This window comes from Carassius gibelio, chromosome B2 (genome assembly GCF_023724105.1).
Source record: "Carassius gibelio isolate Cgi1373 ecotype wild population from Czech Republic chromosome B2, carGib1.2-hapl.c, whole genome shotgun sequence".
NCBI lineage: Eukaryota > Metazoa > Chordata > Actinopteri > Cypriniformes > Cyprinidae > Carassius > Carassius gibelio.
In genome coordinates, this window is record NC_068397.1 from 305,516 (window position 1) to 332,185 (window position 26,670).

The window sequence follows — 26,670 nt, forward strand, 5'->3', positions numbered from 1 at the left end:
TAAAGCAGCTGGTGGACATACCAAGTACAGTACTCATCATTCCCTTTCTGTTAAACAGATATCTGTGAAAATTGTTGTTTATGTCTCAGTTGTTGAACTTTTTATGTCCTTACAAATAGTATACGTTAAGAAATTTAGTTGGGGAAAAAAAAAACTTTCTTCTAATGATCAATGCTTAAAACAGTTGTTTAATAATTTTGGGGTTTGTGATACATTTTTCATGATTTTTTTTTTTTTTTTTTGATGAATAGGAGGATGTTTAAAAGCATTTATTTAACATAGAAATCTGTTAAACATTATAAATATCTTTACTGTAACTTTTTTATCTATTTAATGCATCCTTGCTGAGTAAATGTATATTTAAAAAAAACAATGAATGGTAGTTTAAGTTACACAGTGCACAGTCTAATCTGACTATATTATTGATATACTTTATACACCAATAGTTTGTGTTTACAAAAATAAAGATAGCAATTTTTCAGCTGGTCTCCTGTGTTTAGAATGCTACCAATGGACAAGGCGTGAATGTGATCATTGAGATGTTATCCAACGTCAACCTCAGTAATGATCTTCAGTTGCTTGACTTTGGTGGCAGAGTTATTGTAAGTACCCTGTGTTTGTTTAGCAAGTGTTTTGAAAAATTTTGTTTTTGTTTTCATCATATCGTTCTTCCTTTCAGATTGTTGGCTCTAGAGGCCCTATTGAAATCTACCCCAGAGACATCATGGTGAAAGAGACCAGCATCATTGGTGTGGCTTTATACAATGCAACTAATGTACGGTGGGCTTCCTGACATTACATAGTCAACATTTTCTTGCTTTTCTGGAATTTATGCTTGGAATATCATGCATTTATTCATTATCACCTATGACAAATCGTATTTTGCAAATGATTAATGGTAAGATGCAGACAGGTTTTCTTTATCTGTGTCTTCCACAGAAGGAAACATCTGAGTGTGCCACAGCTCTTTTTGCAGGAATGGAGACAGGCTGGTTGAAACCTGTCATTGGTCCTGAATATACACTTGATAAAGCAGCAAAAGCTCATGAAGACATCATCAGCAGCCCTGGAGCCAGTGGAAAGATGATTTTTATCATCTGAAATTATGCAGGAAGTAAAAAATCCAATACAGTGCAACATAACATAACCGTCGTTGAGGGAGTGTCATAATTTGTGTTCACAGAAGAAACTCAAACAGGTTTGGAACAAAAATGAAAACTCTGCCATCTAGTCATCCTCATATTGTTCCAACCCCTTTATGAATTTCTTTCTTTGCTGAACACAAATGAGGATAGTTTAAAGAATGTGGGTAACCAAACAGTTGATGGTAGCAAAGAATGGGAAAAAAAATACTATGGAAGTCAATGGCTAACATCAACTGTTCAGCTACATTATATTTTCATGTATGAATCACATATATGAAGCTGATCATAAAGACCTGTTTTGTGGAAATGAAATAAAATAAAGAGATAATTAAATCTTCAAGTCCAGTCACCATTATATGCAATATCGATACAGCTTTAAAGGGATAAACAGGAAAATATTGGTTAAATGATTGTTCAGAGATCCATTCTGCTGTAAACCAGCCCTGAAATGTGATTGTTCAATTCAACTACTGTGAAAAGATCATAGATTATGAAAGAAGTTCAATTCAGCTGTAAAGCAGCTATGGAGAAGACACTTATGTTGTCATCCATCTCATTTCAGTTCTCTTCCAATAATGTCTGTAAAGTTAATTAAATAATATTACTCAATATTATGTGTCCCCAACTAAGCAAGCCAGAGGCAACAGCGGCAAGGAACCCAAACTCAATCAGCAACAGCAATGGATTTAAAAAAAATAATAAAAGATCAGGCTTAATTAGCAGGCCAGTTCTCTTTTGGCCAGGTGAACCAACCTGGTGTGGTTTAATAACAGGCTGCATCACAAGTCAGATTGTGGATTGACATCCTTCAGAATATTCATCTGTTTCTTGTCAGGTTCTCATGGTCTTCACTGAGGATCTGTGCTTATAGCTATTGTGGCAGTTAGGACTTTACAGGGGATTTATCTCTATGGGCTTTACAGGGGATTTATCTCTATGGGCTTTACAGGGGATTTATCTCACTTCCAGTTTTACAAATGCTAGAAACATGGCTTTCTAAGGAAAGATTGCGATCAAATAGCACACCTAGGTTCCTAACTGATGACGAAGAATTTACAGAGCAACCATCAAGTCTTAGATGGTGTTTAAGGTTATTACAAGCGGTTTTTAGGTCCTATAATTAACACCTGTTTTTTTTAGAATTTAGCAGTAAGAAATTAATCGTCATCCAGTTTTTTATATCGACTATGCATTCCATTCGTTTTTCAAATTGGTGTGTTTCACCTGGTCGCGAAGAAATATAGAGCATCATCAGCATAACAGTGAAAGCTAACACCATGTTTCCTGATGATATCTCTCAAGGGTAACATATAAAGCGTGAAGAGTAGCGGCCCTAGTACTGAGCCTTGAGGTACTCCATACTGCACTTGTGATCGATGTGATACATCTTCATTCACTGCTACGAACTGATGGCGGTCATATAAGTAAGATTTAAACCATGCTAATGCACTTCCACTGATGCCAACAAAGAGTTCAAGTCCATGCAAAATAATGTTGTGGTCAATTGTGTCAAACGCAGCACTAAGATCCAATAAAACTAATAGAGAGATACACCCACGATCAGATGATAAGAGCAGATCATTTGTAACTCTAAGGAGAGCAGTCTCAGTACTATGATACGGTCTAAATCCTGACTGGAAATCCTCACATATACCATTTTTCTCTAAGGAATATAATTGTGAGGATACCATCTTTTCTAGTATCTTGGACAGAAAAGGGAGATTCGAGATTGGTCTATAATTAACTAGTTCTTTGGGGTCAAGTTGTGGTTTTTTGATGAGAGCCTTAATAACAGCCAGTTTGAAGGTTTTGGGTACATATCCTAATGACAATGAGGAATTAATAATGGTCAGAAGAGGATCTATGACTTCTGGAAGCACCTCTTTTAGGAGGTTAGATGGTATAGGGTCTAACATACATGTTGTTGGTTTAAATGATTTAACAAGTGTATACAATTCTTCCTCTCCTATTGTAAAGAATGAATGAGAGAATTTACAATTTTGGCTATATGAAGTTTGCACAGAACTAAATAATGATCTGAGATATCATCACTTGGCTGAATAATTTCAACACTATCAACATCAATTCCATGTGACAGTATTAAATCTAGAGTATGATTTCGACAATGAGTAGGTCATGAAACGTGTTGTCTAACACCAATAGAGTTCAGAATGTCTATAAATGCTGATCCCAATGCATCTTTTTTATTATCAACATGGATATTAAGATCACCGACTATTAAAACTTTATCTGCAGCCAGAACTAACTCGGATGTAAAATCACCAAACTCTTTAATAAAGTCTGTATGGTGCCCTGGTGGACTGTATACAGTAGCCAGTACAAACATAACAGATGATTTTTCATTAGCATTTGTTTCTCTGGATAATGTTAAATGAAGCACCATTACGTCAAACGAGTTATACTTGAAGCCTGCCCTCTGAGAAATCCTGAAAACGTTGTTATAAATTGAAGCAACACCTTCACCTTTGCCTTTTAGACATGGCTCGTGTTTATAACAGTAATCTTGGGGGGTGGACTCATTTAAAATAATGTAATATAAGTATGATTTAAACCATGCTAATGCACTTCAACTGATGCCAATAAAGTGTTCAAGTCTATGCAAAAGAATGTTGTGGTCAATTGTGTAAAACTTGCTTGTCAACCATAACTCCTTCCAGGACAGCCAGGAGTTGTGATGGATCATCATTTAAGCTTCACAGACCATATTGCTACAATGACCCGGTCCTGCAGATTTGCCTTATACAACAATAGGAAGATTAGACCCTTCCTGTCAGAGCAAGCCACCCAACTTCTTGTCTAAGCTCTTGTTCTCTCAAGACTGGACTATTGTAATGCTCTCCTGGTGGGCCTTCCTGCATGTACTATCAAGCCTCTGCAACATATCCAGAATGCAGCAGCTACGGTTGTCTTCAATGAGCCAAAAAAAGCTCATGTTACTCCTCTCTTCATCAGGTTACACTGGCTACAAGTAGCCGCTCGCATCAAATTCAAGGTACTGATGCTTGCCTATAAGACGACCACTCACATGGCTACAACATACCTAAACTCACTAGTTCAATCTCATGTGCCCTCCAAAAGTTTGCGCTCTGCAAGTGAACGACGCCTTGTGGTGCCATCCCAAAGAAGTTCAAAATCACTCTCACGAACCTTTTCCTGGAGTGTGCTCAGCTTATGGAATGACCTTACAATCTCAATTTGTACAGTCTAATTCGTCCAATGAGTCTCATTTTTTGCAATGAGTCTCATTTTCAAGAAACATCTTAATGATCATCTTTTTCACCAACACTTAACCAACTAATACAAGGACTTTTCTTGTCTTTCATATATTTATAAAAATAAATATTCTTGTTCTCTTGTTGATCTGATTGCTTCTATTGTTCTCATCTGTAAGTCGCTTTGGATAAAAGCATTTGCTAAATGATTAAATGTAAATGTATTGTAATTATTTGACTGCTGATTGTCCATTGGTTTAGGACTGCCTCTGTGTAAAACTAAAATGGAACAATGAAAATAAGAACTAAGAACTTTAAAAAAGTATATTTGATGTATCTTTACGTCAAGCATCAGTGCTGGACACTGTACCACATTTCTGAGATCAGGTAACTTGCTGGTTCAATACCTGCCCCATTTGCACTGAGATCACTCACTGAGAAACAGCACGACTGTATTACAGTGGAATCATTGAGAATCTTATATTGAAGAAAGGTTCCTCGGCACATGGATACAAGTGTTCAACATTTTGCTGCTCCATGTGTGGTAAGCACAGTGTTTGTATGTATTGATTATGTGATAAAAAAAAATATATATATATATATATATATATATATATATATATATATATATATATATATATATATATATATATATTTACTTAACTGTAAAATGTTTAAAACTTGAATGAATGAAGAGCTTGAATTTAACCTAGGCTAGATAGATAGATAGATGTTATTTATTTATGCGTATATCCATTTACTTCTCTCTCTCTCTCTCTCTCTCTCTCTCTCTCTATATATATATATATATATATATATATATATATATATTATGTGTATGTATTTCAGGTCAGTAAGATATTTTTTAAAAGATATTAATAATTTATAAAGGAAGCATTAAATAGACAGTGTTAGTGACAATAATAACTTATATTTTTACAAAAACAGTGTTTGTGTTCAATTTGGCTGTATTGTGTTAAGTAAGATTTGAAGCAAGACATTTCTTTGAGGAGTTAAATAGTAGCTGTCTGAGATGTGGAATTATTATCATTAGCTCTTTTTTTTTACAGTTAGTCAAAGAATATGTGGCAGGTGTTGCTAGTGCCGTGACACACTATATAGAAAGCAGAATCACCTCCACAGAAGGAATCAGGTGAAAGATCATGCATGTTTTATAACTTCACCTTCCTCATCTGTCTGGCAGTCAGCATGTCCTGGCAACAGAGGTCAGGGGAGCACAGCATCAGGTGCAGTTGCCAAAAAAAAAAAAAAAAAAAAAAAAGAATTAGTTATGTCCAATTACTAGTCATTGAATGTAGATCTGGATTAAAGAACTCTTTTTGCTTTGTTTTAGATTATTTTCTATAGTTGCTGTTGTTTGAACAAAGCTGATCAAACACCATGAACCACATAAGCCATTTTGGAAGTCCAACACTATCTGACATCAGCGGTAAATCATGAGAAGTATGTGCATGTTGTCTCACAGTGCTGAAAAAATCTGTCTGACGAACATAGGTGAACAGTTTACTAATGGTTCCTCTCAGGTGTCTGCCTTCTACTGATGGTGATCTCTCAAGTTCAGCTGTCATTACTCTGCCCTTCTTCTTGTGTGGTGTGTTCTGAAGATGTCATCATTTGTCACAAACTCTTCAACATTATTGGTAAGTAAATTATGTGGTTAAAGAACTTTGTTTTTTGATAATTTTAAATGGATAGTTCACGAAAACAGTTGAAATATTCTTCAAAATATCTTTTGATTTACTCATGATGGGGAGAAAATTATGACAGAATATTCATTTTGTGTAAACTATCCCTTTCAGTACACTGAAAACATTTTTAACCCTAAATCATATTTGAAATGCAAATTTCTAAGGCCACTAAATTATGAATGTAGCACCCTCTTCCCTCTCAGTAATGACGTACTTGAGCTCTTAGGGCGGGTACTCGGGTTCAAACTTTGCAGTCTCTCGACTAATTATAAGGGAACTCTCTTAACACCCTTCAGCACAAACACTATTCCCTATGTTTAGCTATAACCCTAACTTTTTATGTGAATATAAATTAACACAATAGGAATATTCAGATTAACCTTCAACCCACCCAAATTTGACAGATAAACACATTAACTCACGTGGGCCCACACTCACACACAATCACGCTCACCCCTCGTTTCAGGCCTGTAACCGTTGCTCGCATGCGTTGTGGCCACAAAACAAAAAGATAATTGGCCGCTTCACTCCAAAGAGCCAAATAAATATTAAACTTGGATACCTTAACCGTAGTGAAGAGTCCTCCTTTGTTAGGAAACTTTAATCCCTCGGTTCACACTGATATGCACGTCCTGACGAACCTCGCGATCCCTCGTTGCCAGGGGAACCCTGAATCTCTCAGTAATTCAGGACGCTACCTGGATGTCCAGTCGCTAAGCTTCTCCTTATCACCGTTATTCACGTTGATATTAAAAGTTCACTTTAGTATTCACTAACTCGTCTGGAACTCACACAAGTGTACTGACAAACAAAAAGTTAACTTAGCTTTCAGCTTACAGCCAGCGAACTTTGTGAAAACAAAACAAATACTGCTAAATAAACTATTTCAATACATTTCGTTGCTCAAAAATAAATAAAATCAACCAATCCTATCCGGATTAATCGCGATTCTCTCACACATACAATGGCGCGCTTTGACACACACCTGTTCCATTCGCTTTATCTCTTCTTCTCTCCTTTTCCCATACACTCTCAAGAACCAATCAAACTTCACATTACGTAGATATCAGTCGGGCTTATCCAATTATTCACCAATGAATAACGGACAAAACTAACTTGTTAGTAAAACCCACGTTTTACACATGTACATTACAACCAAACACAAACGATGCTCTTACAGGGGTAGATGCCCATATACACATTTTAAAGAACTATGAATTCAGTACCCAATAAACATTATTATTAAGAGTCCTAATTACTTTTTATTTATCTTTGAGGGGAATATACCTGGGTTACATTCTCCCCCCTCTTAAAATTCTCATGTCCCCATGAGATTACAGGGACAGTCAAACTCAAGTCTGTATTGTGGCCATTAAAGCTGAATTAGAGTTTACTTTGTTACAATTAGCAGAGTGGGCCAGTGGATGACACCAGAAGGTACCACAACCGTTTTTCTTCTCCCCAGAGTTCCCAAGATGTATGACCATACCCTTGTATACAATAGCTAAAGGTCTGTCTGAAGGCTTGCCGAGATTATCATAGCTTAGCTTGATGACCGGTTTCACAGTTCTCTTTGAACGTCTATCCGTAGATGCTATCTCCACTTTTGGAAGGTTGCTGACTTGAACTTTCTCTTTTGGTAACTCCTCCACTTCCATTTCAGGGTTTGAATAGGAATTCTCTCTCATATTCTCTTCCAGACTTTCCTCAGACACATTGTCTTTTAAAGTTCTACTTCCATCAGCACTGTGCACAACTTCCTCACCAACAACTTCAGGCAATAATGTGTGCAGTGTCTTGGTCTACAGTCCACTTCGGTCTGGTATATGGTAGCCAATATCATCCTCGCTCTCAGAAGACGTTTCTACTCTGTTGGGTTCATTAGTAGTAGCTACTTTTCCTCTTAATTGTTTTTTCTTCACACTTTGTGCCCTAGTTACTGGAGGTCTTATGTCTTCTCCACCACTCAGAGCAGGAATTCTGACACTGTCTCCAATTGGCAACAGATGCTCTCTGTGGAGAGTCCACAATTGTCCATATTCTGTCTCAGGTCTTAGCTTATATACAGGTAAGTGTCTTAACCTCTCCACTACTATGTAAGGCACAGAATTCCACCTGTCCTCCAATTTATGCTTTCCTGTTTGAGCCAGGTTTCGAATGAAAACACGATCTACTTTTTCCAACATTTGATGTTTCACTCTTCTGTCATAATGTTGTTTATTCCTTTGATGATTTTTCAAAGAAGCCTCCTCTGCTAATTGGTAAGCTTCTTGAAGTTCATGTCTCATTATTTCCACATACTGTTGATATGTAACTTCATTATCTCCATTAGGAGAAATTGCAAAACAAAGATCCACAGGTAGGCGAGCCTCCCGTCCAAACATTAGATAGTACGGCGAGTAACCAGTCGCTTCGTTCTTGGTACAATTATAAGCATGTACCAGCTGGCTAATATGTTAGCTCCATTTTGCTTTCTTTGCAAGATCAAGATCGCTCAGGTTGAGGGCCACCCTGCGGATGGTAAGGTGAGGTACGAGATTTTCGGATCCCCAACATTCCCAGAAGCTCTTTAATGAGAAGGCTCTCAAAGTCTCGGCCTTGATCAGAATGTATTCTTTCGGGCAATCCATAGTGGACAAAAAATTTCTCACACAGAACCTTGGCCACGGTCACAGATCTTTGTTCCTTTGTAGGGAAGGCTTGAGCATAACGTGTAAAATAATCGGTTATGACCAGTACATTTGCAATCCCTTTTGAATCAGGTTCTATGGAGAAGAAATCCATACATACAATATCTAAAGGCCCACTGCTAGTGATGCGATTCAGTGGGGATGACCTCTGTGGCAAAGTTTTCCTGACCACACACTTTCCACAAGTCTTCACATACCAATCAATGTCCTGGTGCATTTTAGGCCAGTAGAATCTCTTAGCAGTTCAAAAGTCCGCTCAACCCCCAAGTGACCTGCATCATCATGCAAGGATTTCATTACCTGAAGATGGAACTTCTCAGGTAAAACCATTTGCCATCTTTCTTTTCCATCTTGATCAGTGATTACTCTATATAGAAGATTGTCTCTGATGGTAAATTTTTCTCTTTGTCGTTGTAATAGTGCCACAGCTGGATTTGAGCTTTTGGGCATGGTAAGCACCTTGTTTGAAGCCACTTCATTTTTTACTGGAGCAATGATGGGGTCTTGGTCCTGAGCTGACCTTAGATCTTCGTGTGTCCACAACTCCATTTGACCAATTTCAAGCTGGGCAGGTCAAGCATACATTGTTGGAATACTTTGTGGAGAAACACAGAGTTGGTCTATCAACCTTGAAGGAGACTCACCACCTAAAGACGAGCTGGTTAGTTGACATACAGCCTTCACTGCTGTTTGTGGTATTTCTGCCCACTCTTCAGACTCCATGCTGGAAGGATATCGAGACAGTACGTCCGCATCCACATTTTGTTTTCCTGGCTTGTACTGTAAGCTAAAATCATAAGTGGCTAATGTGGCAAGCCATCGATGTCCAGTGGCATTCAACTTGGCAGTGGTCAAGATGTAAGTGAGTGGATTATTATCAGTTCTCACAACAAACTTGACGCCATACAAGTAGTCATGGAACTTATCAACTACGGCCCACTTGAGAGCCAGGAACTCAAGTTGGTGTGTGGGATAACGCTGCTCAGTAGAACTTAACTTTCGGCTTGCATAAGCCACTGGACGCAACCCCTCTGGGTATTCTTGATTCAGGACTGCACCTAAACCATTCGAACTGGCGTCAACATGAAGCACATATGGCTTAGTGGAATCCGCAAAAGCCAAGACTGGGGCATTAGTAAGGCAGTGAACAATCTTCCTGAAGGCCTCTGTACATGCTTGGTTCCAGCGTTCACCAAAGGGTTCCGTTTCCATGAAATACTTCCCTGTTGAAGCATTGTCTCTTTTCCCTTTCACTGGTGGATAACCTTTGGTGAGGTCTGTCAGTGGTCTCACAATTGCGGAATAATCCTTAATAAAGCGCCGGTAAAATCCACAGGATCCTAGAAATTACCGCAAGGACTTGAGATCAGTCGGCATTTTCCGGCGAGTGACTGCTTCCACTTTCTCTGGTTCCGGGGCAATTCCAGAAGCAGAAACAATATGTCCCACATACTTGACTTTCTCTTGGCAGAATTGGCATTTATCAATGGACACTTTTAGCCCAAACTCCTCAAGACGGTCAAGCACTTTGAAGAGTCTCTCTTCATGTTCTTCCAGAGTATGACCAAACACAATCAAATCATCCAGACAGACAATAACTTGCAGTAAATGCATGTCTCCTACTACCTTTTCCATGAGCCGCTGGAACGTAGCAGGAGCTCCAGTAACTCCCTGCGCTCAAACTGATAAAATCCCAATGGGCATGTGAATGCAGTTTTTTCCTTGCTCTCCTCTGCCATCTCGACCTGATAGTAACCACTTCGCAAGTCTAATACTGTAAACCATTTGCTACCAGACAAGCAATCCAACACATCATCTATTCTCGGGGTTGTGTACTGGTCAGGAATAGTTCGACGGTTGAGTGTGCGATAGTCAATACACATCCTCACACTTCCATTTTTCTTTCTAGCAATCACAATCGGTGATGCGTAAGGACTTCGAGACTCTTTTATTATGCCCGATGCAAGTAGGTCTTTTATGTGACGGCGCACATCATCAATGTCGGCAGGAGTTATACGACGGGATCTCTCTCTGAATGGTCTGGGGTCATTTAATTGAATGTGATGTTTCACACCCTTTGCCAATCCAACATCCCACTCCTCAAGGGAGAACACATTGATCCTTCCAGACAGCTTTTCCCGTAACCTTTTTTTCCATTCAACAGGAATGACATACGTGCCAAAATTAAACAAATCTGGGTCGATCTTCTTTGATTTGCTTCTCTCTCTACAAGTCTCTGTGACAGTATCAGTTGGAAACATGTGAGCAAGAACAGTGCCAGGAGCCACAGTTACCTCTTTGGATGTTTCGTAATGCGCAGGCAGCTGAAATGTGTCCCTGTTAATAGCTGAGAAAGGCAGCACCACGGGGGGAATGAATAGTCCCGCAGATAATTGATCATCAGCAGTGGCTTCAACTACAAAAATGTCCTTCTTCAATGGTTTTTCATACTCCATCTTACAATCTGCATATACCTCACCTCTTGGAGGAACAATAAGAGAGCAGGGCCCCACCCATTTGACCTTCGCTTCTGGCTCTTCGGTTAAGCAAACATCAGGGTAGTTGGACTGGATTCATAGTGCATGCAACACATTAGGAGTATTAGTGTCTCCACTCAATGCCACTAGTCTTCCAAAAAAACTGGAATTCATCCCAATTATCACAGGGTCTTGCTGAAAACCTTGGGGCTCAGGACAAACCAATGCTAGAATGGAGATTGGTTCTTCCAATCCAGTAAAAGGAACAGGAAATGAGACATCAATCACTATGTACCCCTTGTACGGATAGCTTGAGGAGCTCAATCCCCAAATTGAAAGTCAATGTAGAGGCTGTAAAGGCACCTCAGATAGGTATTTGGAATACCAGGAGTCAAAAACAATTTTTACCTGAGACCCACTGTCTAGCAGCGCTTTGCACGGATGTCCATTTATCTTCACTGAAACAGTGGATTAAGGACCCACCAACCCTTTTGGAAGGCAGTTTGCTTCTGAGACATCAACCTGACTTCTTGCAGAATAGCAATCACGTGTCACAGTGTCTGGGTTGTGTTCCCTGGGGTTCCACTAGATGTCCTCCTTTCTCACGGTGTCTGTCACCAGATCACTTCCTGTTCCCTTATTTGGTCACCTTCCTCCTTGTTGTGTAATTGATTGTTTCCCCACCTGTCTCCTGTTTCCTCATTATCCTTCTGTGTATAAATACCCAGTCTGTCTTAGTCTGTGTTACGGAGTCCTTGTCTAATGTCTTTGCGTCTTACAGGTCCGTCAACTCTTGCCCTTGTCTTGCCTTGTGTTCGTGTGGATTGATGTTTTGGTTTCGACCCCTGCCTGGACTGTTTACCCCAATTGGATTACCCCTATTAAACTTACATACCTGCACTTGGTTCTCTCTCGTTGTTCCTTGCATCACGGTACGTGACATCACGATTACCAGCCTTAGAACTGTCTCCTGAGGCATCATTCCTTCCACTCTTCGCCTTTTTTAGCGAACGGACCAGTTTCTGAATAACCAATGAAATATTCTCAGGAGCTTTACATTTTGTGGCAATGTGCCCATCTTCCCCACACCGGTAACAGAAAAAATCCTCTCTATCAGTGGAAGACCTGGTCCTTGACTGAGCAGAAACAGGTTTTGATTGCTGTTGCTGAGCATGGGTTACTGGCAAACCATAAGCTACTTCCATTACTCCTAACTTCTGCTGCAGCTGTTGTATTTGTTGTTTCAGGGCTTCGACTTCATCTGGTGGTGTGTCTACACTTTTCTTAGTGGGCTTAGATTTTGACTCCAGTATCCTGTGAGCATTTGAAATTTTTGGAGATTCATCACTTAATCGGGTTTTCAAGGCCTGGATCTCTGCTCTTAACTAACTTACAACTGCAAAGCTGAGTTTTTGTTCCTGACTCTGTACTGTCTTTACAGTAGTTCTGATTTTCTGTCTGGCGGCTTCACTCGCTTCTGCTTCTCGGATCTCATTTAACAGAGCTAAGAAGGTAGGTGGTTGCATTTTTCTCTCTCGCAGCCTTAACTGTAGAAGCATCAGATCTGACTCAACTGACTCTACTGACTCTACCAAAAGTACTTTCTAAAGCTTCTAGATACTGTAGAGCATCAGGACTAGAAAATCTCACAGCTTTGACCATATCAAGAGCAGGCCCCTTTAAGCTCTCCACAATTCTTCTTCTTTTCTCTTTCTCAGAGCACTCACACTCTGATCATCATGCGAGCTTGGTCCATCCAGTTCTCCTTTTTTTTTTTCTCCTGTCGGTGTTGGAACAGAACCAGAAAAAGTACGTAACCGTCTATATGCACTACTGTCAGTGGTTTGTCTGACCGTTTTGTCTTTTTACCAAATAATAGATCAAATGTCTCTTAATATGGTTCTTACACGGTTTTAAATGCCCATCTATTTACATGTAGAATATATGAAACTTCCCTTCAACAGAAAAGGAATAATTATAAATCAAACCCCTCGTAGGAAAACAACAACCGTTATAATTTGACAGATAAACACATTAACTCACGTGGGCCCACCACACATACACACAATCACGCTCACCTCTCGTTGCAGGCCTGTAACCGCTGCTCGCGTGCGTTGTGGCCGCAAAACAAAAAGATAATTGGCCGCTTCACTCCAAAGAGCCAAATAAATATTAAACCTGGATACCTTAACCGTACTGAAGAGTCCTCCTTTGTTAGGAAACTTTAATCCCTCGGTTCTCACTGATATGCACGTCCTGACGAACCTCGCGATCCCTCGTTGCCTGGGGAACCCTGAATCTCTCGGTAATTCAGGGCGCTACCTGGATGTCCAGTCGCTAAGCTTCTCCTTATCACCGTTATTCATGTTGATATTAAAAGTTCACTTTAGTATTCAGCTACTCAGTCACTATTTCGTTTGTAGTAGGCTAAGCACTAACTCGTCTGGAACTCACACAAGTGTACTGACAAACAGAAAGTTAACTTAGCTTTCAGCTTACAGCCAGCGAACTTTGTGAAAACAAAACAAATACTGCTAAATAAACTATTTCAACACTTTTCGTTGCTCAAAAATAAATAAAATCAACCAATCCTATACGGATTAATCGCGATTCTCTCACACATACAACGGCGTGCTTTCTCTCTTCTTCTCTCCTTTTCCATTCCACTCTCAAGAACCAATCAAACTTCACATTACGTAGATATCAGTCGGGCTTGTCCAATTATTCACCAATGAATAATGAACAAAACTAACTTGTTAGTAAAACCCACGTTTTGGACATGTACATTACAACCAAACTATAACACAAATGATGCTCTTAAAGGGGTAGATGCCCATATACACATTTTAAAAAACTATGACTTCAGTACCCAATAAACATTATTATTAAGAGTCTTAAATACTTTTTATTTAACTTTGAGGGGAATATACCTGGGTTACATGATCATAATTAAAACGTTAATCTTACTATATAATTGGGGGATATAGAGTGACAACAGGTATTTCTGTACTTTTTATAAACTGTTATAAAGGTTTTTGATTAGAATTTCCTGAAGTATGGAGTTTTGGTAATATAGCTGTTTTTATTCATCATGTTTAGATGCACCAGGCTCTACTAAAGCTTTGATGCTCACTGATGGACTCATTGATTCCGTGGACAACATGATCCTCTCTAAACTGTCCAACATGAGTGTTCTGGCACTCAGCAACAATGCCATTTCTAGCATCATGGAGAATGCCTTTCAGAACCTCTCTTTTCTAACTACGCTGTTGCTGGACCATAACCGCATCTCCAGCCAATCCCTGAACAGCTCTACATTTTCCTGTCTCCACAGACTGGAGACTCTCCAGCTTGGTAACAACAATTTGAATGACATTGACGGCTCCTGGTTCCAAAGCTCTAGAGCTTTAAAAACACTTCAACTAGAGGGGAACCTCCTCAACTGCTTGAACTCCACAACCTTTGCCCATGCTGATCTGATGAACCTAGAAACATTGGACTTGTCCAACAACCTCATCGTGTACTTAGGACGTGATAGCTTCAGAGGGCTGCCTCGTCTCCGCAGGCTTGATCTGTCCCGCAATCATCTACGTAGTGCTCCAGATGCATTCTCCTATCTGTCATGGCTCTCAGTGCTGAACCTTGATTTGAACCTCTGGAGCTGTACATGTGAGTTGAGAGAGCTGGCCTCATTTCTCAACAGTTACATTCAGGCTCCTGAAAAAGACTTGTACAATGGGCAGAGGATGGTGTGTGTGAATACAGATAATTTAGCTGTGCAAGCTCTGCTGGAATTGACTGACGCTAACTGTGTCCTACCAAACAGGAATATAACAGTGGAGGTTGTGGCTAAAAACACTTCTGAGCAATATATTAGAAATGTTGCTATTGCCATTGTATTTTCATTTTTGGGTGAGTATCTAATGCAAAATCCCTAATACCAAAACTTTCTGCTTATTTTAATTATAAAGCTGAGGACATGACTATATAGTGTTTAAGAAGTAGTTCACCAAAAAAATGTATATATTTATATATAAAATATATATATATATATATATATATATATATATATATATATATATATATATATATATATATATATATATATTCTGCTTTTAATTGTAGGTGGTGTTGGGATCACCCTTGGGATGGTTGCCATTGCATACCACAAACTCAGTAAAAAATTTGATCTGGTGCAGGAGGAAAATAGAGTTGGGGAGTCCGGCCTGGAATCAATCCAGTGGAATTTCTGTGAAGACAAGGAAACTCTAACTAAGTGCCATGCACTGTACAACAGCAACTACAAATCCCATCAGCCCTGGGACAGAGAAGACTCTCCTTGTCAGGGATCAGACATGCTGGGGAGTCATTTCACCTGTCACAAGTGCAGCTCTACAGCACATGTGGTAGGAAAGCACAAAAGAGAGACTGTCCTGCATAAACCCACACATGTAGGTGAACAGCTGGCTAATCATCAACATGAGGGGAATGATAAACATTCTGTGTTGCAACAGAGGATCAAAGGTAAACTAGCAAGCACACCATTTGCTTAGAAATATTTTAAAAGTGTCTGCAAAGGAAGAGGTTTAGAATATAAATATAAATGCAGCTATATTTTCATATTTAAAGATCATATTTAAAGTGAACATTTTAAATGTTACAAATACACATTAAATTATTATCTGGAAAACAATTAATATTATAATATTAATAAATGTATTATTAATTATTAATTGTATTTGTATCATTAATATTAATAATTTAAATTATTTAAAATTATATCTTTTATGATCTACCATTAAGAATATTATTTTAGGAAGAATACATAATAGAACAAATTCATGATTAGTCTCATGATTGCCAACCAGTATTTAATATTTGTTATTTATAAACTATTATATTTATAAATAAAAATGTTTGTCATTTTTATCATCTTTTATATATATATATGTTAATATATATATGTTTAGTTTTAATTTATTTATAGTTTAATAGTTTTTGTTTTTGTAATAGTATATTTATAGTCGACAGTAACTTATTATATTTAAAAATCTATATTTCATACATCTATATCAGTATTTAAAACTAATGTTTTGTAAACAACCATTAAATGCATAGCAACACCTTCCAATTCTTCAATTCCAGTGGTAATATCTAGTTTATTTAGTTGTTTTCTATCTTTAAGCACATTCTCAAATGTCTGTTTTAAATGACTAATTTAATTCATTTAAATTACAAAAGTCTGTTTTATACGCAGAGATAAGTGGACAAAGACATAATGAGAGCGGGGCAGGCATTCCAAACAGCTATCTGGGCAGTCAGGGTACTTCTTCCCAACATCGTGGGGGTTCAAACGACATCTCAGCTGTCAGAATGCGGCAGCTGGCCCTCCGTAATCATTTCTCTGCCCTCCAGAGAGGAGCTTTAAGACCCCCAGAACAACTCTACAATGAAATAACTCAAGGAAATCATTCACTGTTAAAGCCCCAGGCTGAGGAAGTTGGTGTTCAACCGATTTACCAAACCATCAGCTGTCTGCACTGTCATCAGACTTATGAATACAGACAAGCTGGGATTAATAACCAGAACTTTACATTTACAACTCACTCAAAGAACACAGTTCAAAACGGAGCACAAATGTACAATGCCATGCTATACAAAGACAACTTGGGTTATGACAAGTCAAAGGATGGGAGACATGGTGAAAGTCAAGCTGCTGAGCTGGGCTTTAAGTTAGATTCTCAAAGAAGTGTTACCTTTGATCTAGGTGAGACTGAGAAACATGTTCTCACCACAATGGTTGACAGACACAAAAAGAAAAGTAAGATGAAGGACTTTAAAACATCTACACAGAAAACCCCCTGCAAGCTGGGTAAGACTAAGAGCAGCACACAAGGACACTTAAAAACCCAGAAAACCAGAGTACAGGCGAAGAGGACACTGAAAGTTAAATTAAATTTAAACCCCCTTCGAAAAATCAGTGTTCATCCAAAGTCCACTGATAAAGAAGAAATTGAAGAAGACAAGATGTACAAAAAGGGTAAGAAGGAAAAACTGAAAAGAAAAAAGAACAAAAGAGATCATTTAAAATTAAATAAAACTAGCAAAGAATCTAAAGATAACACAGAATTCTCAGGAAGTGAGGAAGAGGAAAATGATGCTATACAAGATATCTCTAAAAAGAAGCATACTAAAAAGGGAAACCAGGAATCAAAGTCCCTGTCTAAGGATACAGATTATTTCAATACAGAAAAGGGTCAAACTTCTATTTCTGTTCAGGGAGAAACTGAAATTGCATCAACACTCCCACTAACACTCAATTTAGCTCTTCCAGATGATCACAACGTTCTTACAGCTCCATCTCCCCCCGACGTTCTGGATTCCAGTGACACTCAGCAGCTATCCAATTTAAATATTGCACTTCCTGTGAGTGAATCCACTGATCCACAGGATTTAGTGGATCAGTCCAGCAGTTCAGACCTGATTAGCTCTGGTGCACCTGTCATCCAAGAATATGTATCTTCAGCTGAGGGTTCACCAAAGAGGAAGTTAAGACTCATTTTACCCGAAAAAACTACCAACAGGCCACAAACAGCACTCGATAAGAAAATCAGATAATGTTATTCCTTACAGATAATGTAAAATATAACATGCACAGCTTAGTTCATTTGATAAATGTCTGATAGATATGGACTTTTAATATTGTGTAGTTTTGTTTTAAGTTATTTGCATTTTATTATACACAAAAAGTGTATAATTTTTAAACAATTTTCACTCAGAAATTGCTAGTACATTTCACAAAAAAATAAAAAAAACAAATAGTAACTAACATTGAGGTAAACATACAATTTTGAAGTAGAAAGTAAGCATTTTCTTTTTAGACATACTCAAATAACTTTTATATACTCTTACATACTCTTGCACCTTTTTAAATAGTTTTTTAATGTACAGTATTATATGTATTATACAAGCAAGTATTTTTTTGTCTGCAAGGCCACAGATATGGAAAATATCATTGTCTTCTGTTACAAATAAGTGTGAGGAGTTCGTTGTTTAATATTTGCATAGAGGTGCAAACAAGACGACAAGAATACAAAGTGCAGCCTATCATACAATTTTATGGTCTGCAAATAAAAGGCAGTTTGGACCTCAGAGAAATAACAGTCATTGTGCAGCTGCACATTTATGCAACGACTTGTTGAGTGAACATTTAGATATCTGATATTGCAAAACAATGGAACAAAAAGATGAAAAGAACTGCCGCATTGAGGAGGAAGGAGAAAGAAAAGGACCAAAAATATTTCTGGGGATCTTTACAAGAGAGAAGTTCATCATGTTATGTGTTTTTATTGGACTGATGGCACTTCTCATCATTACCTTAACTTCAGTATTTGTGATCACAAGATCAGGTATGGAGACTCTTCAGTGTTTTTGAATATGATACAATAAACTGTATGCCTTGATATTGCTTGATATAGAATTCACATTTTTCTATATGCAACATCATTGATCATGTACATACTTATGAAATTACATGCATTATGAATGTCAGAGTAAATTTAAAAAATCAATTCTGATTTTGTTCAATTTGTATACTGCCTTTGCATGATCTCAGATGCTTCAGTCAACATGGAAATGGAGCCTTTCCCATCTGATGGAGACATGCTTGACTTTCTATTCCAAATCGGAGAAATTCAGGAGAAAGATGGTCTTTATGCAACATGGTATCACGCAGCCAACAATAAATCTGAGATGATCAAGGCCTTAAACAGTAAGAGGGATCTTAAAACCTTAGTTTTAAGGTTTAAAACTAAGTTAGAGTTAGTTTAAGTTAGAGTTAAGTTAGAGTTAAAGTGCAATCTTAGTTCAAGATTGCACTTTAATCAGTTCAATTACCAGTTGCATAATAAACGTTTTCCTGTAATATGCATTATGTTAGATACAGTTTATGTTAAGAGCTCTGATAACACATGATATAATATTTGTTATGTAAGGAAATAACCTAAAATCCTAATTTAACTAAATACATTACAGGTGATGTCATGATCCTAGAGGCTGATATAAATTTGAAAGGTTATAGCACAGCTAATGAAACCAATATTCCCATCATGGCCCATCCACCAGACATATACAGTGACAACACTCTGGAGGAATGGCTGGATGCTGTACTCAAATCAAAAAAAGGTGAACAACCTGGAACTGTACCTGGAACATCTGCATCTACAGAAGACATAATAAACATTACTTTGTGTCTATTCTTCTTTAGGGATAAAGCTTGATTTTAAAAGTATCAATGCTGTGGAACCCTCACTGGATCTGCTGAGGGTAAAAAAACAAATGGGGATCAGCCGCCCGGTGTGGATAAATGCAGATATTCTTCCTGGCCCTAATGTGCCTGTTTTCTGGCCAGTAATCAGTGCTTCAGAGTAAGATCATAGTAAATATCTCATTAATAGTAAAACATGGATACTCTTCAATTTAGGCAATAAGTGGCTCTTAATACAATACAATAGAAGTTAATTTTTATAGCACATTTAAAAACATCTGTTATTGGCCAAAGTGCTTTACAAAAGCTAAAAGAAAACAGACAGTAAAAACACATAAAATGTGTCAACTATATAGGAGCGATAAAAGTATGATAAAAAAAGCCTATAAAATAGGGTAATATAAAGGGAAAAGATTGAAACAAAGGATGTCAAATACTGATGAGATTCAAGGGATAGTAAAGGCCATTGACAGGGTTTGGACGGATCTGATATACTGTAAGCTGGAAGGCTATTCCATAACTTGGGGCCAAAGTGCCATCACCCTTGTTTTTAAGTCTAGTTTTAGGAACATATTACAGATCAATCTGAGCGATCTTGCTCGAGAGAGTGGAAGTAGTAGTTCATACTATGGTGCCTGGGTCCACAAAGACTTTTTAAAAACAAATAACAAAACTTTGTCAATTCTCTATTTGAGCACTAGCTAATGAAGTGAAATCAGAACCCGTGTGATGTGTTCACTTTTATGCTTCCCTTTAAGGAGCCAAGCTGCAACATTTCGAACCAACTGCAAGCATGTGACAAGTCTGAGGGGCACCAATATGCACAGAGTTACAGTAGTCTAATCGGGATCGTACAAATGCAAGCAGGACAGTTTTAAAGTTCTTAGCAGACATAAAGGGCTTAACCTTTCCTAAAAGATCAAGATGATAGAAACAAGACCTAACCACAGCACATATCTGGTTCTCAAATTTAAGACTCTTATCAAGCAAACCCCCCAGATTCTGAACACAGGTGGTACTGTGTAGTAACAGAGTATCAAGATCAAAGTCATGAATGCTTACTCTCATTAAGACTTAACAAAAAAACTAGTGAGCCAATGTTTTAGTTTGTCCAAGCAGTCTAATATAGGCTTTAAGGCAAGCTTGTCATCACAGTTTATGGACAGATACATTTGTGTGTCATCAGCATACAGATGAAAAGATACACCATATCTAGATATATAGAACCCAAAGGGAGCATGTAGAGATTGAACTGTACCGGGCCAAGAATAGTGCTTTGAGGAACAATAGAACTTAAATGTATATCAGAGGACAAATGGTGCTTGAGGCAGACCAAATAACTCATATTAGTAAAATATTATAAAACATTATCATGATTCTTAAGAGGGCTGAAAGCCAGACTGGAATTTCTAATGTATATAGTTATCATTCAAAAAAGACGGATGATGGCTTAGGAGAGCTTTTTCAAAAATGTTAGTTAGTCTCAGCAAACTCAGAATGCTCACCTAATGTTCATATGGTTCACATTTGCTTATTCTTGGGAAACAATTACATTCTAGGAATCTTTTTATTTTGACCGAAAACTGAAAGAGAACCTTCAGTGCACATACAGTAACATAGCTTTTATTTTAATAATCAAAAATTATTATTCCCCGGACGTATTGGGAACCAAAAATTTGTTCCTGTTGTAGATCCATTATTCATTCCCGAATAAAATAGAAAAAATATTTAAATAAAAAACAAAAATTAATTAAAACTGGCAGCTGTTTCATTCCTGAATGAATTACTGTGATTAAACAAATTGAGGGAATTAATGGTTTAATAAATAATTTAACTCACTCATATGGACAATCACTTATCCCCACCTGCTGACGTAATTTTTTAATGTGAAGAAAAAAAATCTTGTCAAAACACGGTCTGGAATGCAATTAATATGTAATGCAATGTAATGATATTCTGAACAACGTAAATAATTTTTGATCTGTTGATTGCTTAATGTTATTTTTCTTTTCTTTTTTTCAATTTTTTATTGTAAGGTTTTTTGAGCTCATTCAGCTGAAATTTCCTGACGTCACCATCTCTCCAGGATGGAAGGTGCTTTATCTTTCCATCTTCCCTAATGTGACATACACACGCAGTATGGTGGAAGATATGTACTCTATTGTAAGACACCTCCCTCAAAAAATCTCTTTTCCTGTCCATGCTTTGATGGCCAAGAATGGGTGGCCACACCTGAGCTGGCTGCTCAGCCAGTCTTCAAGGCAACTTTTTTAATTCAGTTCATTTCAGTAAAAATAAAAATAAATAAATAAATAAAAATAAAAACCTGATTATGTTTATACTATGTTCTGGACTGGCTATGATACAGGTTCAGTTTAACCCTTTGGCAAGGAAAGGAGAACCCCACTGTGAACGACCTTCTTTTCATCAGAGACAACAGCAACCCTCTGCGCATCTATTATGACATCTATGAGCCTGTACTCTCACAGTTCAAAGAAGCTGCAAGTAAGTGACATCATGGTCTTGCATATTAAACCTCATAGTGTACAGTATAGGGATGTATAATATACTGGTAAAATATTGGTTATCTGTCTTATTATAGTCAAAAATGTTTTTTTTTTTTTTTTTTGTATTGTTTTGTTTTGTTTGACATTGTACATGTAATTGTACAACTGCTAAACAAAAAATTATTTTATGAACCCAAAATGGTTGTTCTTCTTTGCATAAAGGAAGATCAATTCCCATGTAGATTTTGTATTCTTTTTCATGCATTGTTTTTAATGTAAATTCGCCGTACTGATCAACAGAAAGCTACTTGGTTTTTGAGTGTCATGTAATCTTTAGCAAATTGTAAAAATATATATCAATTTTAAACAAGGTACATTGTAATGTTGTTATGCCTAAATTAACTCGAAAAACATAGTTTTTAGTGCTTTACTTTTTTATTTATTTAAACAGAATAGTATAGTTTTTTTATGTCGGTTAAAGCAAAAGCTTGAAAATAATTGTCAGAATTTCTCATTTTGTTCCTTCTATTTATACATTTTCAGTTTCGGTCATAATTTTAAATGATCCCTAATCAGTAACACAGGTATCTTCTTTTCTCAGAGCTGATAAACAGACCCAGAAGATTCTATCCAGGTGGGGACATAATTGACTATTTCAGGCCGGTGAACAGTGATGGACTCAACATCCAGTGGGATACAGTGACCGACAAAGATTATTTGCTATATCTTCTCAAAGGTGTGTTTTTAACAGCTGTTATAATGTGAAAATGCATACTCCTTGATAAATAATATTGCAAGTATTTTTTTGCAGACAGCCAAGGGGGAATGTTGGTGATCCCAGTAATATCTAGTGAAGGACAAACAAACATTCCTGTCATTCAGGGATCCCAGCCTGAACTGCCGCTACAGGACTGCCTGGAGCTGATTCTTGCCTCCAAAAAGTCGTGGGGAATCTACTTAAGGATAAAGTCCAAGACTCAGCTGAGCTTCACACTGGAGCTCCTCCGTCAGGCATATGACAGAGACCTGCTGCACCACCCCACCTGGGTAAACATGGACATAGCACATGGAGTTTTCTATATCCAAGAATACGTGACAGGAGAGGAATTCTTGAGAACCGTTGATCAAATCTTTCCATATGTGACCTTGGCTCCAGGTTGGCCTCAAGAAGTTCTTGATGAAGGATACAAACCAGAGTTGGTGGAGGACATGGTGCAGCTCTTCCAGGGGGCTTGGCAAGATGTTTCACTGCAGCTGCATGCTGAAACACTGTACAGGACTGTGACTGGATGTAGAAGCCTTCTCCATGCACAATCACGCTTCTCAATGACTCTGGAGCATCAGGCAGAGGACAGAGGCCTCAATACTTGGACTGCAAGCTTAATGGCTATCAGAGCACTTAACAGACAGCGGAGCTTCTACAACATGCCAAATATGTACAGAAAACATATAGCAAATCTGTCAGCCTGAAAATGAAGATCATACAGCACTGATAAAGACATTGCAACATTTTAAAATGTGGTTTCAGTAATTCACAGACAAGATATTTATGTCAAATGTATATTATAAACATGAAAATGTTGATGATTGAATTCTTTCATAGATTAATTTGTTATAATAATATACAAATTTTTAAATTGAATCATTATATGTTTAATCATGATGACCAAGATTTAGTAAACACACAATAAAACTGTAATTTTATATACATCCCTGCACCAAAAAAAATATTAAAATACTGCTACAAGACAGGACAAAGCAAAGATAGATATTTAAGTATTTAAATTATATAATTATAAGTTTTTGTGTAATATGTAAATATTATAATGGATCCAAGTGTTAGAAATTAGGTTTATTTTTAAAGATATTTTAGCATGATGTTATGTTGCACTGCACTGTAACAGTGGCTTGTTAGAGCATGAGGGGTGCCCTATATTGAACCATTAAAATAAAACATTCACATGCAGAGATTACTCAACCAAGGTTACTCTCTTTCTACACTGCACATTTTATTTTAATTATCTTAATTTATTTATTAATTTATAAATGTTTCATCCTTGTAATACTTTTATGTACTTTTAATGAGTACTGTTTTTTATTATTTCTATGGAAAGCAAGTTAAATTAGCATTGTGTATGAAATGTGCTATATACATAAACTTTCCTTGCCTTTAAAATATGTCTCATAAAAAGAGGTAATTTACATGTAGAAAAATAGAAAAAATTGAGACAGATTCAGTGAGTCAATATATTTGTTATGAGCAAACAGTGAGGAAAATTCCTGAGAAAGAATTCAAAGGTCGGTCTGAATATGACCAGAATTCACCCCGTTCCCAAATCATACACAGACACATCACAACTGGAGATTGCAGACTCTCCATTTTTAACCAAATTACTTTGCTGTTCTCTAAAACTTCCCAGACAGCAACATAGTGTTGGGCCAGATCCGGCCCACATCTGGCCAGTTTGAAAACCATGCGGGCCAAAATCGGGCCAAAACTGATTGCTGTCTGGGTTGCACAGTCAATGTTTTTTTTCTTTTTCTTTCCAAAGCAATAGCAGCAACACTGAAAGTTCAACCTGTGTTTACCATACAGTACAGTCGTGCAGGTTAACTGATAACGTAACGTGTGCAATGTGTCACAAACTCATGAGTATCTGAACTCAGTTTATTCCTAGCTTTACCCTAATAGACTAGTAGGAAAAAATTAAGAATACTACAAAAAAATTAGATATGGCCCCTGTAAAAGCATAAACTGAAATATCAGTCGTAGCACATCATGATTCAGTTAAGCCCAGCAGCTGCTAGTTATAATGCAGAAGAGGTGAACACAGATGTGCTGATTATGTTGTCCAGTAGGTACTGCCTGCATGCACAGAATATTGAGTAGAAACTGGACGAGAGGCCTGCAATGTCAGTGGAGATGTATGGCAGGACTTCTGGACTGGTCTGGTTATAGTAGGAAATCTGAGGACAAAACAGAAAACATATAAGACAATTCAGTGTGAAGTACATTGTAATCATAATTTTGTATTTTCTTACCTTCGAGACACTTTGTGAAACTTCATAAATTGTGAAGCCAGCGCAGACCACCTCACCCCTGTGGAATTCCTCTGTGGGCGGGTGAGAGGGTAGAGCAACTGATCTTAGGGCAATTACATATGGATCCCTAAAAATATATACATTATATGTAAATATTAAATATAATTGTGCTGCATTCATGCCATGTTGTAATTACTAGATGACAACCCATGACATTCTACTCGAAGCTGTTCACTTCTTCAGACTCTGAATTATGTGTTACTGTGCCAAAACTATTAATGCCAAAATGAATCTGTGTAATTTCAGTAATCGGTAGAAGAATAAAACGCATCAAGTAACAGCTGTTATGCAAATGCTGTAATAAAGAGTCAGTCCCTGTTTCTAATAAACTGTTTAACTGCTCCCCCAAGTGGATATTAAATTATGTTGTGGGATAATTAAATATATTCTAAATAAACTACAAACATAAAATTATATACATTTATTTTGTTCTCACATTCTTTACTCCTCACTCACAGTGGCACAGCTGACTGAGAGGCTCATTATGCAGCTCATTTTGTGGCCCTTTGTCTTCTCAGGTGTAAATCACAATGATATTCTAGATAGTTGATGCCTACTCGCATTTGACTTTTACCAACAAAAAGTGTCTTAGAAAATTTAAATCAATATATTGTTTTCTATGAGTGAGTAAACAAGATGATTTTCACATAATTTAGAAAGAAAAATTCTAGGCTACAAGCTCCAGTTCTCAAAAATCCTGGGAACCATTGTTCTTTATGTGTTTTATGGCCTTTTTTTTCCTTTTCTATTTTTTTTCTCAAAAAACACAATCATATACATACATGCATTTCACATATTATTATAGCCCAGTTTGTGCTGATTACAGTGAGATTAGACTTTACCCATTTAGATATTTATAAGAAACTGAAAAAGCACAAATGTCAGGGCATGACAAAACTTCTCCAGGCCCCAAAAATACCCTTAGACTCCAGAGAGTTTTAAATTTAATATGAAACCGGTGTCAGACCAGTCTCCTCTCCGTCTTTAGCGTGCTCTTCAATCCGCAGACTGCGGCGGAGCAGCGCAAGTACACATAAACACAGAGGACACAGGGTATGTGTTTATCGATAGATTGTTAGAATATCTGTATCTGTGCAGTTCTTGGTCATAAATACAGTTTACAAAAGGTCACGAGGGAGCAGTTGGTTTTTCATCTATTGCAAAGTTTTCGCTTCAAAAAATTCTAAATGACCCTTTGATGTCACATGGACTACTTTGATGATGTTTTTCTTACCTTTCTAGACATGGACAGTATACCGTGCACACAGTTTCAATGGAGGGACTTACAGCTCTTGGACTTAATCTAAAATATCTTAAACTATGTTCCGAAGATAAACGGAGGTCTCACAGGATTGGAATGACATGAGGGTGAGTTATTAATGACATCATTTTTATTTTTGGGTGAACTATCCCTTTAACTACATTTTACAGCTAAGTCCACTGCCATTTTAAATGTGTTTTCCACATGCCCATTGCAGTGGTCAGCAAATTTTAGCTTTTTATACCACACCTAGAATTGCTATAGTCATCCTCACCCGGTA

General features: G+C 37.4%; 3 protein-coding genes and 1 long non-coding RNA gene across 4 annotated transcripts; 3 read left to right on the forward strand and 1 right to left on the reverse strand.

The window, feature by feature from the left end:
- The first annotated feature begins 372 nt into the window (after positions 1 to 372).
- On the forward strand, positions 373 to 1,485 carry LOC127951380 (quinone oxidoreductase-like). Its single transcript, XM_052549251.1, has 4 exons — positions 373 to 396; positions 501 to 602; positions 680 to 775; positions 940 to 1,485. The coding sequence occupies exons 1-4, from the start codon at positions 373 to 375 to the stop codon at positions 1,099 to 1,101; spliced, it is 384 nt and encodes a 127-aa protein (XP_052405211.1). The 3' UTR covers positions 1,102 to 1,485.
- Positions 1,486 to 15,373: 13,888 nt separating this feature from the next.
- Positions 15,374 to 18,168, forward strand: lrrc53 (leucine rich repeat containing 53). Its single transcript, XM_052547404.1, has 2 exons — positions 15,374 to 15,778; positions 16,512 to 18,168. The coding sequence occupies exons 1-2, from the start codon at positions 15,403 to 15,405 to the stop codon at positions 17,870 to 17,872; spliced, it is 1,737 nt and encodes a 578-aa protein (XP_052403364.1). The 5' UTR covers positions 15,374 to 15,402; the 3' UTR covers positions 17,873 to 18,168.
- A 179-nt stretch (positions 18,169 to 18,347) lies between these two features.
- Positions 18,348 to 23,982, forward strand: LOC127950394 (protein FAM151A-like). The gene is made up of 8 exons (XM_052547405.1): positions 18,348 to 18,663; positions 18,870 to 19,025; positions 19,289 to 19,438; positions 19,521 to 19,680; positions 21,557 to 21,781; positions 21,889 to 22,025; positions 22,629 to 22,763; positions 22,839 to 23,982. The coding sequence occupies exons 1-8, from the start codon at positions 18,489 to 18,491 to the stop codon at positions 23,495 to 23,497; spliced, it is 1,797 nt and encodes a 598-aa protein (XP_052403365.1). The 5' UTR covers positions 18,348 to 18,488; the 3' UTR covers positions 23,498 to 23,982.
- A 278-nt stretch (positions 23,983 to 24,260) lies between these two features.
- LOC127950395 (uncharacterized) lies at positions 24,261 to 26,645 on the reverse strand. The gene is made up of 2 exons (XR_008152458.1): positions 25,070 to 26,645; positions 24,261 to 24,994 (listed from the first exon to the last, which is right to left on the reverse strand). It is a non-coding gene; the product is annotated as an uncharacterized LOC127950395 (long non-coding RNA).
- Between the last annotated feature and the right edge of the window lie 25 nt (positions 26,646 to 26,670).

Coding starts and splice junctions, on each gene's coding strand:
- lrrc53 (XM_052547404.1), top strand. CDS start 15,403: ATGGTTGCCATTGCATACCACAAACTCAGTAAAAAATTTGATCTGGTG. Junction 15,779..16,511: donor GTTGCAACAGAGGATCAAAG/GTAAACTAGCAA, acceptor TTTTATACGCAG/AGATAAGTGGACAAAGACAT.
- LOC127950394 (XM_052547405.1), top strand. CDS start 18,489: ATGGAACAAAAAGATGAAAAGAACTGCCGCATTGAGGAGGAAGGAGAA. Junction 19,681..21,556: donor CCAGTAATCAGTGCTTCAGA/GTAAGATCATAG, acceptor TTTTATTGTAAG/GTTTTTTGAGCTCATTCAGC. Junction 22,026..22,628: donor ACAGTTCAAAGAAGCTGCAA/GTAAGTGACATC, acceptor TTCTTTTCTCAG/AGCTGATAAACAGACCCAGA.
- LOC127951380 (XM_052549251.1), top strand. CDS start 373: ATGAATGGTAGTTTAAGTTACACA. Junction 603..679: donor ACTTTGGTGGCAGAGTTATT/GTAAGTACCCTG, acceptor TCTTCCTTTCAG/ATTGTTGGCTCTAGAGGCCC. Junction 776..939: donor CTTTATACAATGCAACTAAT/GTACGGTGGGCT, acceptor TGTCTTCCACAG/AAGGAAACATCTGAGTGTGC.